The 16,450-nt window shown below is 38.6% G+C and overlaps 1 protein-coding gene across 1 annotated transcript in view; it reads left to right on the top strand.

Annotated features, from left to right (window-relative positions):
* Positions 1–15,734, top strand: part of mlxip (MLX interacting protein) — a 32,547-nt gene extending 16,813 nt beyond the window's left edge. Inside the window, 13 exon segments of the mRNA NM_001317759.2 lie at positions 1,056–1,608; positions 3,574–3,668; positions 5,659–5,779; positions 5,880–5,992; positions 6,284–6,391; positions 7,984–8,111; positions 8,190–8,313; positions 9,535–9,664; positions 10,171–10,751; positions 10,956–11,446; positions 11,486–13,062; positions 13,094–15,521; positions 15,665–15,734. Coding sequence (NP_001304688.1) covers positions 1,056–1,608; positions 3,574–3,668; positions 5,659–5,779; positions 5,880–5,992; positions 6,284–6,391; positions 7,984–8,111; positions 8,190–8,313; positions 9,535–9,664; positions 10,171–10,292 — 1,494 coding nt within the window. The 3' untranslated portion in view covers positions 10,293–10,751; positions 10,956–11,446; positions 11,486–13,062; positions 13,094–15,521; positions 15,665–15,734.
* The last annotated feature ends 716 nt before the right edge of the window (positions 15,735–16,450 follow it).

The raw sequence follows: 16,450 nt of genomic DNA, 5'->3' as shown, positions 1-16,450 counted from the left end.
ACGGTCCTCAGCCCTTCAGTTGCGCTCAAGGTCTCAGTGAACACTGAACTAGTTTGGTGGCTCATAAAAATAATTTCAAAGAGACAGGCAAATGCACTAAACATTCTTATATTAAGCGATGTGTTAACTTTATTCATTATTCAATAGAGATGTAACAATATTGTAAATACCGTCATACCGTAATAGCAATCTCTTTCAATATTACCATGGTTGTGACTCAGTAAATTCATAGTTCTTTTGGTGGAAAGTTTGCTCAGGCGAATGAGAGGTAGCGGAAACTACAATTTTCATCAGCCCAGACGTGACCATCATCCTTTGCGGTCTGTTGTCACTACAGATCCAGTAATGCAGAAATGGAGGGTGCTGCTAGTAGCGGCAAAGAAAAAGAGCTAAAAATGGTCGAACCTAAAGCGGGTTTTAAATCAGATGTGTGGAAGCATTTCAGTTTCTCTCTGAAAAGAAACAAGAAAGAAGAAAAGGTGACAGAAAAAAGGGTATGCAGGCACTGCCAGACTGTGCTAAAATACAAGTCAGGGAATACGACTAACATGATGGGGATTGTTTTAGTCAAGGGGACAGCAGAACACAGCACACTGCTCAGATTGATGGAGACATTGACTTGTACCACCAAGAGACCTCTATCTCACTCATGGCTTGTCCTTTCGAGTGGTGTGTTTTTTTTATTTACATGGTTTAATATTTTTTGTTATTAAAATTGAATAATTTAAGTTCCTGTTTGAAAGTTTACAAATAGATAATTTGTATGTCGTTGATCTGTTCAGTGTTGAGGTAACCTGAACATTCTAGCACTTTTTTTCAGTCTCTTCAATAGTTTAGTGTTTCCTTTAAATGATTCAATAAATACCGCACCGTTCCATTCATACCGAGGTATTACCGTATCGTGAAATTTTGATACCGTTACATCCCTATTATGCAATAATCATCTTTAATAAAACAGGATGATGAGAAAAGGATAAACGTTGATCAATGCTGAGACTGAATGAAAGGTAGAAATCCGAATCCTTCAATATCTATATCCGCTTCTTGTTGTTTAGGCTTCCCTGCTGTCATCCCTGCCGCTCTCCACAGAGCTTCCCTCTCTGCCTCTGGACTACCGCCTCATGCCCTCTGCTCCTCTGCCTGGCCATCTCTCGGTGGCCAACCAGGACAATGGTAACTCCGTTGGTCCGTCCTACCAACAGCCTTACATGCCTCTTTTCACAGAGCAAGTGAGCTCCTCCGTCCCGTCTATCCTGCCTCCCCCAGCTCCACCTCTCCCCTCAGCCCCACAGCCTCTCAGCACAGTCACTACAGTCCCCCAGCCCAGCCAGAGCGTCCCGCCTTCATCAGTAATAACGCACACCGCCTCCTCCACAGTGACTCCCACTGACGCAGCCACTACCGTCAGCCACAGGTCCAGTTTTGAGCTGCCCCCTGCGCCGTCTCCACAGCCTGTGGTCTCCAGCTCTGCCTCGCTCGGCTCACAGCCAGTCAACTTCGCCTTACCCAAATCCATCCAGCCTCCCATCTCTAGCAAAAAGTCCAGACACTCACAGAGACCGATTGTCCCGGCGAATCCACTGCCGTCTCCTCAGCTCATACTGACAGGTTTGTGTGTTCCCTGAAATCGATTTTGTAACATGCTCAATAGGGGGTGGGATAGTTTACATAATTGTTGGTTCTGTTGTCTAGGATGTGGGTTTGATTTGGTTTAAAAAATGCATCAATAGCATTTAAATAAATCAGACATTAGTATACAATACACTACCTGACAAAAGTCTTGTTGCCAATCCAAGTTTTTGGAACAGCAAATAATATCACTACTGAGAGTTCAAACACTGAAGAGCGAATCCATCGATGTGCAGCTCTTAAGATCCCGAACCATGTAATATTTGGTATCAGAATATTTGGTATCAGAAGTGGCTTATATGAAAGGCAAAGGCCTCTAGATTGCGCTTCTTTTACCTAAATAAAATATTATTATATATTAATTTTTAATTAAGACAGTAAGGTCTGACTTTGCTTAGACAAAAGTCTTGTCACTTAACAGAAATAATGTACAGTATAGAATATAAAGTCATGCTGCAGTGGAAACAGAATGAATATTGTGTCCATCATGAGCTTGGAGGACTGCATCCACACATCTCTGCAGTGACTCTAATCACCTATTAATAAAGTCATCTGGAATGGCAAAGAAAGCGTTCCTGCAGGACTCTCATGCTGCGTTCTCACCAGACGTGGCACGCGCGTCAAGCGCGAGTGATTTACATGTTAAGTCAATGCAAACGGGCGGATAGACATCCTGCGGCTCGATATGCGCGAATTGCGCCGGGCGAATTGAGCGTTTTGCGTGTTTGACGCGCTTAACGAGCGTTTCGTGCGAATCTCTCGAGTTCGAAAATCTGAACTTCAGCGTACATTCGCACCGCGTTAACCAATCAGAAGCTTTCTCTTGTGGGGGCGTGATTGTGACGTAGAACCTGTTGATGGTCTCCCAGGGGAAATCCTCCAGGCGACACCGACAACAAGTCAAACTGGGCTTGGCTCAGTCAGAAGCACCGTTGAAAGCCTCAGTGATCCAGGTTCAGTTTCTGGAGGAGTTTATGAGCTCACAGAGCTGGATGCACCTCTGAAAGGATGCAGTGGACTCAGACAGGACACTTATCGACGCTGTTTTTCAGTCTCCATAAAGCACATTAACATTGTTATTTTCTTAATAAAATCCATGTTAGCCATTTAGCTATGAAGCTTGAGTCACCGGGCAGACAGAAGCCCTGCCCATCAAGCAAATCCGCATCTGTTTTGAAGTGAATTTGACGCACGAATAAAGCAGGGGTTGACGCGCGAATGAAGCAAGTAAACTCAAATGTTCACGTGGCTATTTACGCGTGAATAGCGTCTGGTGTGAACACAGCATCAGAGTTCATCAAGATTCTTTAGATTCATCTGTAATGCCTCCTCTTTCATTTTACCCTAGACAAGCCAATAATGTTCATGTCTGTTGACTGGGCTGGCCAATCCTGGAGCGTCTTTGCTTTTAGGAACTTTGATATTGAGGCTAAAATAAGAGAGAGCGCCATACTGCTGAAGAATTTGCCCTCGTCTGGGGTTTGTAATATAATGGGCAGCACAAATGTCTTAATACCTTAGACTTTTGATAGTCATCCACTCTGCAGATCTCTCCAACGCCCCCATAAAGAATGTAACCCCAAACCATGACTTTTCCTACACCAAACTTGACTGATTTGTGTGAGAATCTTGGGTCCATATGGGTTCCAATAGGTCTTTCAGGAATCAGTCTCATGCTCTCCACTCCTCCATGACCGCCACAGCATCTGCTCAGTTAACCTAATGGCACTTGAAATGGCACTTTAGGCTGAATACGAGTATCTTGCACCATATAGGAAAATAAAGAAAATAGATAAGTTATTAAAACTACTATGTTTGAAAATGTGTTGGTCTCTCTGTTAAACAGCTTTTTGGGAAAAATTTTAAAAAAAAAATTTTAATTACAAATGAGGGCTATTAATTGTGTTTTAAATGTCCATCTATCATCATACCCATCATTCCCAGGTCCCACCAGTGCTGTCATTGTCACTCCGTCTCCTCTCTCCACTGATGTTGTCTCCACCACCGGTATGGTCATTGCCTCCTCCGGTATTCCTTGTGTAAGCCCTTCATCATCCCTCATCTTCTCTTGTGTTTGCAATAGGCCGTTTAATATTTAACAGGCTTATGTATCATTCAGAATTACTTTGAGAGAAACTTTTGTATTTGAAGAGGATGCAGAATTGTAATTTCATGGCTGCATTTATTTGATCAGAAATGCAGTAAAACCTTAATATTGTGCTATTACAATTTAAAATAACTTAATGTATTGAGGAGAGTCTGCACTGTATTGTACAACTGTAGAGTCTTTTTCTTCAAGCCTATGGTGCCATTAAGAATGCAGGCCGTGTTTACATTTTCTGCTAACATTTTTCAGACAATATTTTCTTTCTAGTATCATATATATTAAGACTAACCCAATTTTTGCCTGCATAATTATGAGACACTTTTATTACTGGTACATAATCACATATATAATGCAATCCTGCATTAAAAAATCCTGGAAAATTCTTGATTTTTACAATAGTGTTTTCAAAGTTAGAAAAGTTCTTGGATTTTGGACAAAGTGCTTGAACCTGCTTGAATTTAAAATTGCAGAGCTCGAAATTTGTTCACCGGCCGTGCAGATTCAGGGGCCATTTACGCAGAATGCATATTTGCACCTAAAAATGCCAAACGCAGTGCTCAGGAATAGTTTAAAACTGTTGACATGTCAACTTGCTGCAGTAAACAAAACCTGCAATGAATAAATAAAAATAAATAAATAAATAATGAAAAGTAATATTGATGAAAGCTTCCAAACAATTGTTTCCATATTTGGTGACTGATTTTCAAAACAGCTGACATAGGAACAGTTCATTAAATTGCAGCAAGAATATTCTCAGACTTATAAGGATTTAATTTGTTACATGAATTTTGAACAGCAATGCACATTAAATATTATGAACGTCTGGTCATGAATGTTTGGTACTAAACCCAAACAAAATGCGACTGTAAGCTATTTTTTTTTTTTTTTTTGAGATATTAGCTTTAGGTAAGAGACCAAACTTAAAGATAATTCATCCAGTAACTGAACTTTTTTTTTTTTTTTTTTTAGCATTTTTTGGTGAACTGTCCCAATAAATACAGTTGAAGTCAGAATTATTAGCCCCCCCTGAATTATTAGCGACCCTGTTTATTTTTTTCACGAATTTCTGTTTAATGGAGGGAAGATTGTTTCAGCACATTTCTAAGCATAATAGTTTTAAAAACTTATTTCTAATAACAGATTATTTTATCTTTGCCATGATGACAGTAAATAATATTTTACTTGATTTTTTCAAGACACTTCTATACAGCTTAAAGTGACATTTAAAGGCTTAACTAGGTTAATAAGGTGAACTTGGCAGGTTAGGGTAATTAGTCAAGTTATTTTATAACAATGGTTTGTTCTGTAGATTATCGAAAAAAAGAGCTTGAATGGGCTAATAATTTTGTCCCAAAAATGTTTTTTAGAAAATTAATAACTGCTTTTATTCTAGCCAAATTAAAACAAATAAGAGTATCTCCAGAAGAACAAATATTATCAGACATACTGTGAAAATTTCCTTGCTCTGCTAAAAATTATTTGGGAAATATTTAAAGAAATAAAATAAAATCAAAAGGGGGCTAATACTTCTGACTTCAACTGTATATGCTCCAAAGTATTAAACAATTTAAGTTGAAATGTTATATTGTGTTATTTTTAAAATAGCACAATGGATTTAGATGAGTGTTTGATAAGTGCTGGATTTTGAAGTTGAAAAATATGTAGGAACCCTGATAATGGAGACCATACTTAGGAAGTATAAAAAAAATAACAATTTCTTGCACATGTTTTCTCTAAGATGGCTTAATTCTTTTGAATTGCAGTTCAGTAAATTACTTTTCTTCCTATTAAATTCTGCAACCTGTAGCGTTTACTTATCTCAGTTTCCTGAATTAAAAATGAAACCATTTTGACATGGTTGTACCCAACCCTAAAAATATTTATTTTCCCCAAACAAGATAATATTTTGCATTGTTTTGCAGGGTTCTGCTGGATTTCATATTCTCCCTCAGACGCAGAAGTCTCCTCAGCTAATCGTACCCAAAGAGGAAACTGCCACAACTGTGTCCAACAAGAAGACATCAGTGCAGTCAGCAAGTAAAAGTCAGTCCACTCGGCTTGAATTAATGCTTATTTTTGATTTATTTTCTTACTTGACCTGCTCAGAATCCTGAATTGTGTATTCTTTTACCTTTTCCTGTAGCACGTGATGGCCGAATCTCAGGTCAAGGGTCACCACTGGGAGTAGAACAGGTGCCAAGCCCTCAGTCACCCCTCAGCACCAGTACAGGCATGAGCAAAAATGAAAACAGTCAGGTATAGTTCATAAGCGCTTGCTCTACCATTTTGTAGGTCTATGCAAATTTGACAAGAGCTGCAAAAGGCAATTTTACCTGTGTTTTCCTGTTAAGAGGAAGTCTTGCTACTTTGAGTTTGGCTGTAAAAGTTTTAAATTAAAATTAATTTTAAATTTAAATTAAATTCCAGTGTTTTTTTTTTTCTTAAGTTGGTCATCTGAGCATGATTGTAACTAATATTATCATTAAATATCCATATATCTGCCATTTAATAATATCTCTGTGTTGTTGTTGTTGTGCTCTTTGACAGAGTCGCAGAGTGAACCACATATCTGCCGAGCAGAAGAGGCGATTCAACATCAACATCTGCTTCAAGACATTGTGCAGTCTTGTGCCGACTCTCAAGTCTCAATCAAATGTAAATCTCCATTTACCTTCCTTAACTTAATTTTTACATTTCGCCTTTTTTTGTGTACTGCGTAATTCGCTTGCATGTACTTGCCTCTGCACAACTTTAAATGTACAGTAACACTAGGTGCAGCTCCGAATTAAAGGGATAGTTCACCAAAAAGTGAAAATGAAATGTTTTAAATACTTGTAAATTTACCTTTCACTTGTTTCAAACCTTTACGAGTTTCTTTCTTTTGTCGAGCACAAAAGAAGATATTTTAAAGTAAGCGTGTCACGATTCTTCAAATCCTCGATTCGATTACATTTTCGATTCTAAAGTCACGGTTCGATTTGATTTTTGATTATAAATAATTAATTAATAACGAATTAATTATTTGTAGTCTACCGTTTAAACTACTTGACCTGCATGGTCTTTGTTTTACCCAAAAACAAATCATACTGTACAAGTTGCACACATAATTGCCACCTGTCAATCACTTTTCTGCGGGACTCGTGAATAGGCAGTGATCTGTGTCGTTATAATGGCGTCGGTAAAAAAGGTGCACAACCAACAGCAACCAGCTAACAGTATCTGAGGTGTTCGCTAAAATGACTAAGTACTAGTGTGAAAGTAAAAGATTGAAGCAGTCTACTGACCCTCTGACTGCCTGGACCCGCTGTCTCGAGCTCATGACTGTGTGTGCGTCTGTGTGTGTGTGTCTGTGTATGAATGAGTGTGTGTGGTCACGTGATGTGCGTTTTCATTGGTAGTGAGGAAGGAGGGCTGCTCAGAAATGCTACACGCCACTGTGGATGTGGATCGTTGTCGTTCTAAAATGCCATTTAAAAACTAAGACCTATTAGTGTAAACAGGGCCTGAGTGTGTATTTTTTGCGAGTGGATTTGCAACCACGATGCGCCCATCGTCTATCGACCCAACCCTAATAAGTACATAGCAGGGCTTGCAAACTGTGTTTTTTTTTTTTTGTCGACAACACGAACGTTGTCAACATAACTCACTGGAAACCCAAAATACTTCCACACCGGCGACTTTATTGGAAGAGGACAGGGTTTCAGCTCTCTCGACGGGTCTCCTGCATCTGCAGTTTAACAAGCACTTCAACAAGCGTGTTTTTTTTCCCGCTTGGCAAGCCAAGCTGACGTGACATTGGGGCGTGGCATCATCAACGATTCTATTTTTTGATTTGATAATCGAAATTGAGCATGAGTTTCGATCGATTTCGATTTAAAATCGAAATCGTGACACCCTTATTTTGAAGAATGTTGGAAACCTGTATCCATTGACTTCCATATTATTAGTTTTTTCCGCCTATGGAAGCCTATATTGTCTTTAGTGTTCATCAGAAGAAAGAAATTCATGAACACTTGAACAAATAAATAAAAGGCTGAGTAAATGATGACAGAATCTACATTTTTGGGTGAACGATCCCTTTAAAGTCTCTTTTAAATCAAGCAACTGAAATATTTTGCCCTCATGCACATGGGTTTCTTTAGAAATGTTTGCACCTAATATCAGGAAAAATCTGGTTAAAATGAAATAAAAAAATTAACATTTTTAATCATTCACTTAGTCATGTAACTTCTTTTCTGGGTTTTCAGATCAGTAATGCTTCGACACTTCAGAAGACTGTTGATTACATTGGCAAACTGCAACTAGAGAGACAACAGATGTTGGAAGAGACCAAGAGACTGCGAGAGGAGATCGAGGAGCTCAACACGTCCATAAGGTAAAACCTTCTGCTTCATAAGGTCAGACGTCTACACGTGAAGCTGTATATTTAGACTCTATTCTCTGTCTGCTGCAGCTTGTGTCAGGAGCAGCTTCCGGAAACCGGGGTTCCCATCACACGCCATCGCTTTGACCACATGAGGGAGAAGTTCGATGACTATGTGAAGAACCGAACTCTTCAGAACTGGAAATTCTGGATCGTATCCTTAAATCATTGAACTAAATGACACAAAGCCTGTTTAGTTTATTCAATCCAACAAATAGCTTTCGAATCGGTGTTGTGTTTTGTTGCGTTGTTTCCTTGTATTGCGTTGTTTCATGGCATTGTTGCTTTGCGTTAGGTAGCATTGCGTTGTTTTCGTGTTTCGTTGCGTTGTTTTAATGCTGTGTTTTGTTGCGTTTTGTTTTGTTGCATTGTGTTTCTTGCATTGTTTTGTTGTGTTGTTTCTGTGTTGTGTTGCGTTGCATTGATTCGTTGCATTGTGTTGCAAATTGCATTTCATTTTTTTGCATTGTTTCTGTGCTTTGTTACCTTGTGTTTCATTGCGTTGTGTTGTTTCCTTGTGTTTTGTTGCATTGTTTTGTTTGCGTTGTGTTTTGTGTTGCGTTTTGTTGCAATGCGTTTGTTGCATTGCATTGTTTCCTTGTTTAATTGCGGTGTTTTGTTGTGTTTCTGTGTTTTGTTGCATTGTTTGGTTGTGGTGTTGTGTTTTGTTGCATTGTTTCAATGTGTTTTGTTGCGTTTTATTGCTTTGTGTTTTGGAGCGTTGTTTCGTTGCATTGTTTCGTTATGTTATTTCCTTGTGTTTCATTGCGTTGTGTTGTTTCCTTGTGTTTCCATGTTTTGTTGCATTGTTTGGTTGTGTTTTGTTGCGTTTTGTTGCATTGTTTCCTTGTTTCATTGCCTTGTTTCGTTGTGTTGTTTCCTTGTTTCCGTGTTTTATTGCATTTTTTGGTTGCGTTGTTGCGTTTTGTTGCATTTTCGTTGTGTTTTATTTTGTTGCGTTGCATTTTGTTACATTGCATTGTTTTGTTTTGTTTCATTGCTTTGTGTTTTGTTGCATTGTTTCATTGTGTTGTTTCCTTGTGTTTCCGTTTTTTTGCATAGTTTGGTTGTGTTAGGTTTTGTTGTGTTGTTGCGTTGCCTTTTGTTGCATTGCATTGTTTCATTTCATTGTGTTGTTTCATTGCATTGTTTCCTTTGGTTTCATTGCGTTGCGTTTCATTGCTTTGTTTTGTTGCGTTGTTTCAGTGCATTATTTCAATGTTGTGTTGCTTTGTGTTGTTTTGGTGCGTTGTTTCTTTGTTCTTTCGTTGCGCTGTTTCGTTGTGTTTCATTACGTTGTTACGTTTTTTTGAGCATTATCTCCCTGGACTGAACTCTTCCACATTCTCAGTGTTTCCTTTAATATCTCTCTCAGTTTAGCGTCATCATTCAGCCTTTGTTTGAGTCCTTCAATGGGACAGTGTCTACAACCAACAACACAGAGCTGTGTGAAACCACCATGCAGTGGCTGGACCGTTATTGTTCCCTCCCAGCCCTCCGGCCCAGTAAGATCTCTGTCTTCCTTAGCTTATTCAAATGTCAGCAACTAGAAAAACACTGAAAACTAATATTAACTGGACATTTAATCACTCAGGCTAATCTTCAGCCTTACATTAGGAAGGTGGCTGGTACGAGTCCCAGCTGGGCCAGTTCTGTGCGGCATTTGCATGTTCTTCCCTCCGGGTGCTTCAGTTTCCCCCATAGCCCAAAGACATGTGGTATAGGTGAATTGGATTAACTAAATTGGCTGTAGTGTGTGTGTGTGTGTGTTTGTGTGTGAATACAAGATTGTATAGGTGTTTCCCAGAACTAGGTTGCGGCTGGAAGTGCATTCGCAGCATAATACATCCGCTGGAATAGTTGGCGGTTCATTCCGCCCCTGATAAATAAGGGTCTAAGCTGAATAAAAATTAATTAGTGAATGATTTTGTCTTTGACTTGTTTGGCATCTGTTTGCTTGTTTCTTTGTGTGTGTGTGTGTAGATTAACAATATGTTTCTCTGTCCTCCAGTGGTGCTCAGGACGTTACGGCAGCTCTGCACCAGCACCTCCATCCTGACCGACCCCTCACTTTTACCTGAGGAAGCCAAAAAGGCCGCTCTCAACCCCAAAAAACATTCCTCAGGGTCTTAGTTTTAACACAGTGACTTCTGAAATGTGCTTTTCAGGCATAACAGTCTTCAGGAGCCTCCAAAACAACACCTTGCGCATGTGGATCCAAGGATCTGTGCTTTGCTGTTACTCACTGAACTCCTTCAGAGTGGTGAAAACTGCTCGATTGTGTACTTTACGCGTGTTTACAGAACAGTTTTGAGCTCTGTGTGTGTGTACCTGCTCAAATCTCTTCTGTTTGCCTCACTTATGCACTATAAGGACACTACCTACAAAGCAGTCACGTTGAATTTATCTAAATGGGCCGGTCTAGGAACAAAAGCCCTTTTTACTAGAGCTGTATCGAGAATTTGTTTTAAGTAAATGATTCTGTATTGATTCTAAATGTATCGCTATTCTCTCTTGAATGGATTCTGAGCATAGTTATTACAAGCTTGACTTCAATTCCATACAAATACTAGTTTAACCTAAAATAAGTGTCGAAAGGGAGCTGTGTTTACATTTATCTTGCAACATAAAGGACAACTTGTATTAATCAGTCTAACAGAAGCAAATAAAACCAGCCTAGAGCAGCGTCTGCTGATAAAAGCTACCCTGTAGTACCTGTTAAAAGCTAGCCTAGAGCGTCATCTGCTGGAATGACGCTAAAAGCTAACCTGGAGTATTAAAACTAGTTAAGAGCGCCATCTGCTGTTATAGACTAACCTAGAACGCAATCTGCTGATAAAAGCTAGTACTAGAGCAACGTTTGCTGCTAAAAACTAGCCTAAAAGCTAGCCAAGAGCATCATCTGTTGGGATGACGTTAAAAGCTAACCTGGAGTATTAAAACTAGTTAAGAGCGCCATCTGCTGTTAGAGACTTACCTAGAACGCCATTTGCTGATAAAAGCTAGTCCTAGAGCAACGTTTGCTGCTAAAAACTAGCCTAATAGCTAGCCTAGAGCACCTGTTAAAAACTAGCCTAGAGTGTCATTGCTGGAATGACGTTTAAAGCTAGCCTGGAGCATCAAAACTAGTTAAGAGCGACATCTGCTGCTAGAGATTAACCTAGTACGCCATCTGCTGATAAAAGCTACCCCTAGAGCGACGTCTGCTCCTAAAAACTAGCCTAGAGTGTCATCAGCTGGAATGACGCTACAAGCTAGCTTGGAGCATCAAAACTAGCCTACAACGTCATCTGCTTGAATGATGCTAAAAGCTAGCCTGGAGCATCAAAACTAGTTAAAAGCGCCATCTGCTGTTATAGACTATCATAGAATGCCATCTGCTGATAAAAGCTAGTCCTAGAGCAACGTCTGCTGTTAAAAACTAGCCCAAAAGCTAGCCTAGAGCGCCTGTTAAAAACTAGCCTAGCGCTGTCTGCTGTTAAAACCTTGCCTAGAGCACCATATGCTGAGAAGAACTAGCCTAGAGTGTCTTCTGCTGTTAAAAACTAGCCTAGAGCACCATATGCTGTTAAAAGCCAGCCTAGAGCGTCATATGCTGTCTGATAATAAAAACTAGCTTAGACTGCCATCTACTGTTAGGAGCCATCGTATAACTTTGTCTGCTATTAAAAGCTAGCCTAAGGCGTCATCTGCTATTAAAATCTAGCCTAGAGTACGTCTGATGACTACAAACTAGCGTAGACTGCCATCTGCTGTTAGGTACTATCGTAGAGTGTTGTCTGATAATAAAATCTATCATAGAGCAGCATCTGCAGTTAAAAATTAGCCTAGAGCGCTGTCTACTTTAAAAAAAAAAACTAGCCTAGAGCAATGTCTGCTATTAGAATCTAGCGTAGAGCACCATCTGCTGTTAAAAACTAGCCCTGAACATTCCCGTCTGCTTTTAAAAGCTAGCCAAGAGCGCCATCCGCTGTTTAAAAACTAGCTTAGAGCACCGCCTGCTATTAAAAAACTAGCCTAGAATGCCATCATCTGCTGTTAAAAACTAGTCTAGAGTGTTGCCTGCATTAAGATCTAACCTAAAGAACAATGGGATGTTGAAAGCTAGCTTAAAGTGCCGTCTGCTGCTAAAAACGAAGCTCAGAATCAATTCAAGAAAGAACATCGATGCATTTTGAAAACTTCTGATTCGATGCTGAATTGAGTTCTCAAACAATTTTATGCCAGAACTTTATTTATTTTTTAACCATTCAGACATAATTGATTTCATTTTAAAATGGCAAACCAAAGGCTGCATCTCTTGTTTACGTTCATCCTCTTCTTTTGCGCTTCTTGGACTTTGTTACATTAGAGCTGTTACCTCTAGCCTTGTGGATTTTACCTCTCAGGGTGTTTTTTTTCTTATATTTTTAGTGTCTTTCTTATTTCAATCTGGTTATTTAGAGCTCTTTTGGAATCTGATGCTCAGTTTATCAACCTGAAGCACCACTTAAAGGGACAGTTCAGCCAGAAATTTATATTTTTTTCACCATTTACTTCCTCAGTTGGTTCTAAATACTCTACAAATACCAGTTTAACCTAAAATAAAGGTTTATAGGGAGCTGCGTTTACAATAATCTTGGCATAAAAGCCAACTTGCATGACTCAGTCGAATGCACAACCGCATTGTATGGATAAATACTAGCCTAAAGCGCCATATATTGTTAAAGATTAGCCTAGAGCGCTGTTTATGTTAAAAACCAGCCTAGAGCATCGTATGCTGTTAAAACTAGCCTAGAGCGCCATCTGCTGATAATAAGCTAGCCCTAGAGAGCCATCTGCTGTTAAAAACTAGCCTAGAGCGTCGTCTTCCGATTAAAGCCAGCCCTAGAGGTCCGTCTGCTGTTAAAAACTAGCCTAGAGCATCATTTGCTGTTTAAAAACTAGCCTAGAGTGCTGTCCGCTGATTAAAGCTAGCCCTAGAGCACCAACTTCAGTTAAAAACTAGCCTAGAGCGTCGTCTGCTGATTAAAGCTAGCCCTAGAGCGCCATATTGTTTAAAAAAAAAACTAGCCTAGAGGGTCATCTGCTGATAAAAGCTAGCCCTAGAGCACCATTTTCAGTTAAAAACTAGCCTAGAGCGTCATCTGCTGGTTAAAACTAGCCTTAGAGCGCTGTCTTCTGTTAAAAAAAAAACTAGCTTAGAGCTTTGTCTGCTGATAAAAGCTAGTCCTAGAGCGCCATCTGATGTTAAAAACTAACCAAGAGCGTCGTAGTTGGTACTTGCATGGCTGTTTTTTCCTCCAACATTCTTCAGAATATCTTCCATTTGTGTTCATCAGATAAAAGAAACTCAAACAGGTTTGGAACAACTGGAGGATTAGTAAATGATGACTGAATTAAAGTTTTTGTGTGAACTAACCCTTTAACAATTAGCTGGATCGATTGATCAAGACTGAATTTTGAAGCATTTAACTGCATGAACAGAAGCTAGTTGTGTATAAAGTCTCATCTAAAATGACAAATAGCATAAATATTAATATTCATATGAGAGTGAGGTACATTTGATATGCCTTAAATTGAGTTGACATATAAAAGGGAGATCTAAGAGAATTAAACCCTGTTAAAAAAAATCCAGTGGGATATCATTTTAGGGGTGGTATTTTCAACTTAAAAATAATATTTTAATAGCATTTGATAGCCCGATTAGTATGTATTTTTAGCATCTACATTTTTTTATTACTCCTAAGTTCACCTATTCACCGTGTGCTCTGGGTGCTTTTTCTTTTTGCAGTTTGTTTGTGGAAAAAAGCAGATGGATCTTTCCAACTTTTCCCCAATCCAAAAAAATAAGTGTTCAGTGTTCATTTATATGTACAAGGTGTCTGAATTGGTCATATTAGATTTGTTAGTAAAGTGTGTGTGTGTGTGTGTGTGTGTGTGTGTGTGTGTGTGGATGTGTTTTTCTTAAATTTAAACCAGATACAAGTGACGTAACGGATCAAAAATCTCTTGGTTTGGATCAAATTGTTTTGTTTTGTTTTTGTCAAGGAGTAAACCATTTTTTGGATCTGCCAAAAAGGGGAGGAGACAAATGTAATTTACTTTCCATATATGACAAAAACACCACAGCAAGACACTTTTGGTTTCAACAAACAAAACCTAGAAGCTGTAATTTTAATAAAAATATAATGAAGAAATAATCTGATGAATAAAAACAAATTGTACAAGTACTGAAAAAGATTTCAATTAATGATTCAGTTATTCACTCATAAAACTTCATGTTTTATTGTTAGATGTATCATTTCTGAAGAATTATTCAGTGGCACATTTTTGATGGCTTGTTGCTTAAATAATTGCTGCCAATTACATTATTTAACCAATTAATGTAATTCATTTTGAGCATCAAGTTAAATGCATATGATGGTGATTTGTAATCTTTACCATAAACATCAGTGGTTTTATTAAAACTATAAACTGTAAACACAGTACTTTTGTGCTATTTGACTGTTTGTAACTCAAAAGACTTGAGACTTGATTTTTGCATTATTCAAACACAGATTTGAATGCAGCGATTCAAAGGATTATTAAACATATGCCCAAATTACCATTATTTATAATTTGTTGCGTGGGTGTTGAGATCCTGATCTTTTACTGATTAATCATGCAGCTTACACTGAATGCAATAATGCAGGCTAAACAAGTAGTGACAGAAAACACCTTTAATAACCTAAGAAACCCATCACAACTCTAATAACCCACCACAACTTCTTCCATCATCATTATATTTTACAGAAAATCCCAAATGCTTTCATACATGTGATTTGAATAATGTGAGAGGTGATCTCTGTGTGATCATTAAAATTTTAGGATTAATCTTCAAGTAAAAACTGCATTAATCCTCAGGTCATGTGTGTTCTAAACCGTAGGTTTTGATCCATTACGCTACTACCAGATACAGTTCTTTTTCAGCTACTTGCATTACAGACTGCGGTTCTGTCAGCCTTCTGTTTGTAAAATGTTTACTTTTACAGGGTAAAATCTATAAATTCACAATTATTTCCATCTAAATTCTCCTTGTATTTTTGCTAAGTGTTTGGGAAAACATACAAACACTTTGTAAACTATTTCTCTTATTTGGTTTTGATTATTGAGTGCATAAAAACTATTTAAAGCCGCTTTCTTGCCTTTATCCCAAATTGTAACAGAGTATGAACTCCCTTTTTTACCATAGCGAATTTTATTCAATCTTTTTCAGGTTGTTTATTGGTTGTGTTCTTATGATCGCATATGTTTGTGTGGATTTACTTTATATGTAAAATGATTGTATTTAATATCAGAATTTATGCAGAAAACTACATAACCCATGATGTTGTGCAGGACATTTCACCAATCAGAGAGCAAGGGGAGATCTGTAGCTCCGCCCACCCCAGTGGAGCACTGCTGATTGCGTAAGACGTTAAATATTGACATATGCAGATTTTGAAAACTTGAGTAACATTGTTGCATCTATAAATACAACCAACAACTTTTAAAGAATCCATTTCTGTATCGTTTGGCACTGCAGTTTTGTTCTCATTAAAGCCGTAAAGTACACATTCTTGTACCTTTGTCTGTTTTTTTATCTTCAAATGAAAATTTGTTGTGATTCTTCTCTTAGCATGTTGGTTTGGTTTATGGAATAAATTAAAACGCTTTTTTTGTCTCTCTAAAAAATGTTGTTTCACACCTAATCATGTAAAATATTTGTATTTGAATGTACAAAGCTAGCCTAGACTGCCATCTTCTGTTACAAACTAGCCTTAAAGCATCATCTGCGGTTTAAAAACTAGCCTAGTGCGCAGTTTGCTGATTAAAGCTAGCCCTAGAGTGCCGTCTGCTGTTAAAAACTAGCCTTAGAGCATCAACTGCTGTTTAAAACTAGTCCTAGAGCGCCATCTGCTGTTAAAAACTAGCCTAGTGCGCAGTTTGCTGATTAAAGCTAGCCCTAGAGTGCCGTCTGCTGTTAAAAACTAGCCTTAGAGCATCAACTGCTGTTTAAAACTAGTCCTAGATCACCGTCTGCTGTTAAAAACTAGCCTAGTGCGCAGTTTGCTGATTAAAGCTAGCCCTAGATCACCGTCTGCTGTTAAAAAACTAGCCTAGAGCCCTGTCAGCTGTTAAAAGCTAGCTCAGAGCGCCGCTTGCTGCTAAAAGCTAACCCTAGAGCCCCGTCTGCTAATAAAAACTAGCCCTAGAGCATCATCTGCTGTTTAAAGCTTGCCCTTGAGTGCCGTCTGCTGTTAAAAACTAGCCTTGAGCCCTGTCAGCTG

The sequence above is a fragment of the Danio rerio genome, chromosome 5, assembly GCF_052040795.2.
Source record: "Danio rerio strain M-AB ecotype USA chromosome 5, GRCz13ab, whole genome shotgun sequence".
NCBI classification, from domain to species: Eukaryota; Metazoa; Chordata; class Actinopteri; order Cypriniformes; family Danionidae; genus Danio; species Danio rerio.
The sequence above is the reverse complement of the archived record's forward strand: the minus strand, read 5'-3'. Positions and strand labels throughout refer to the sequence as shown.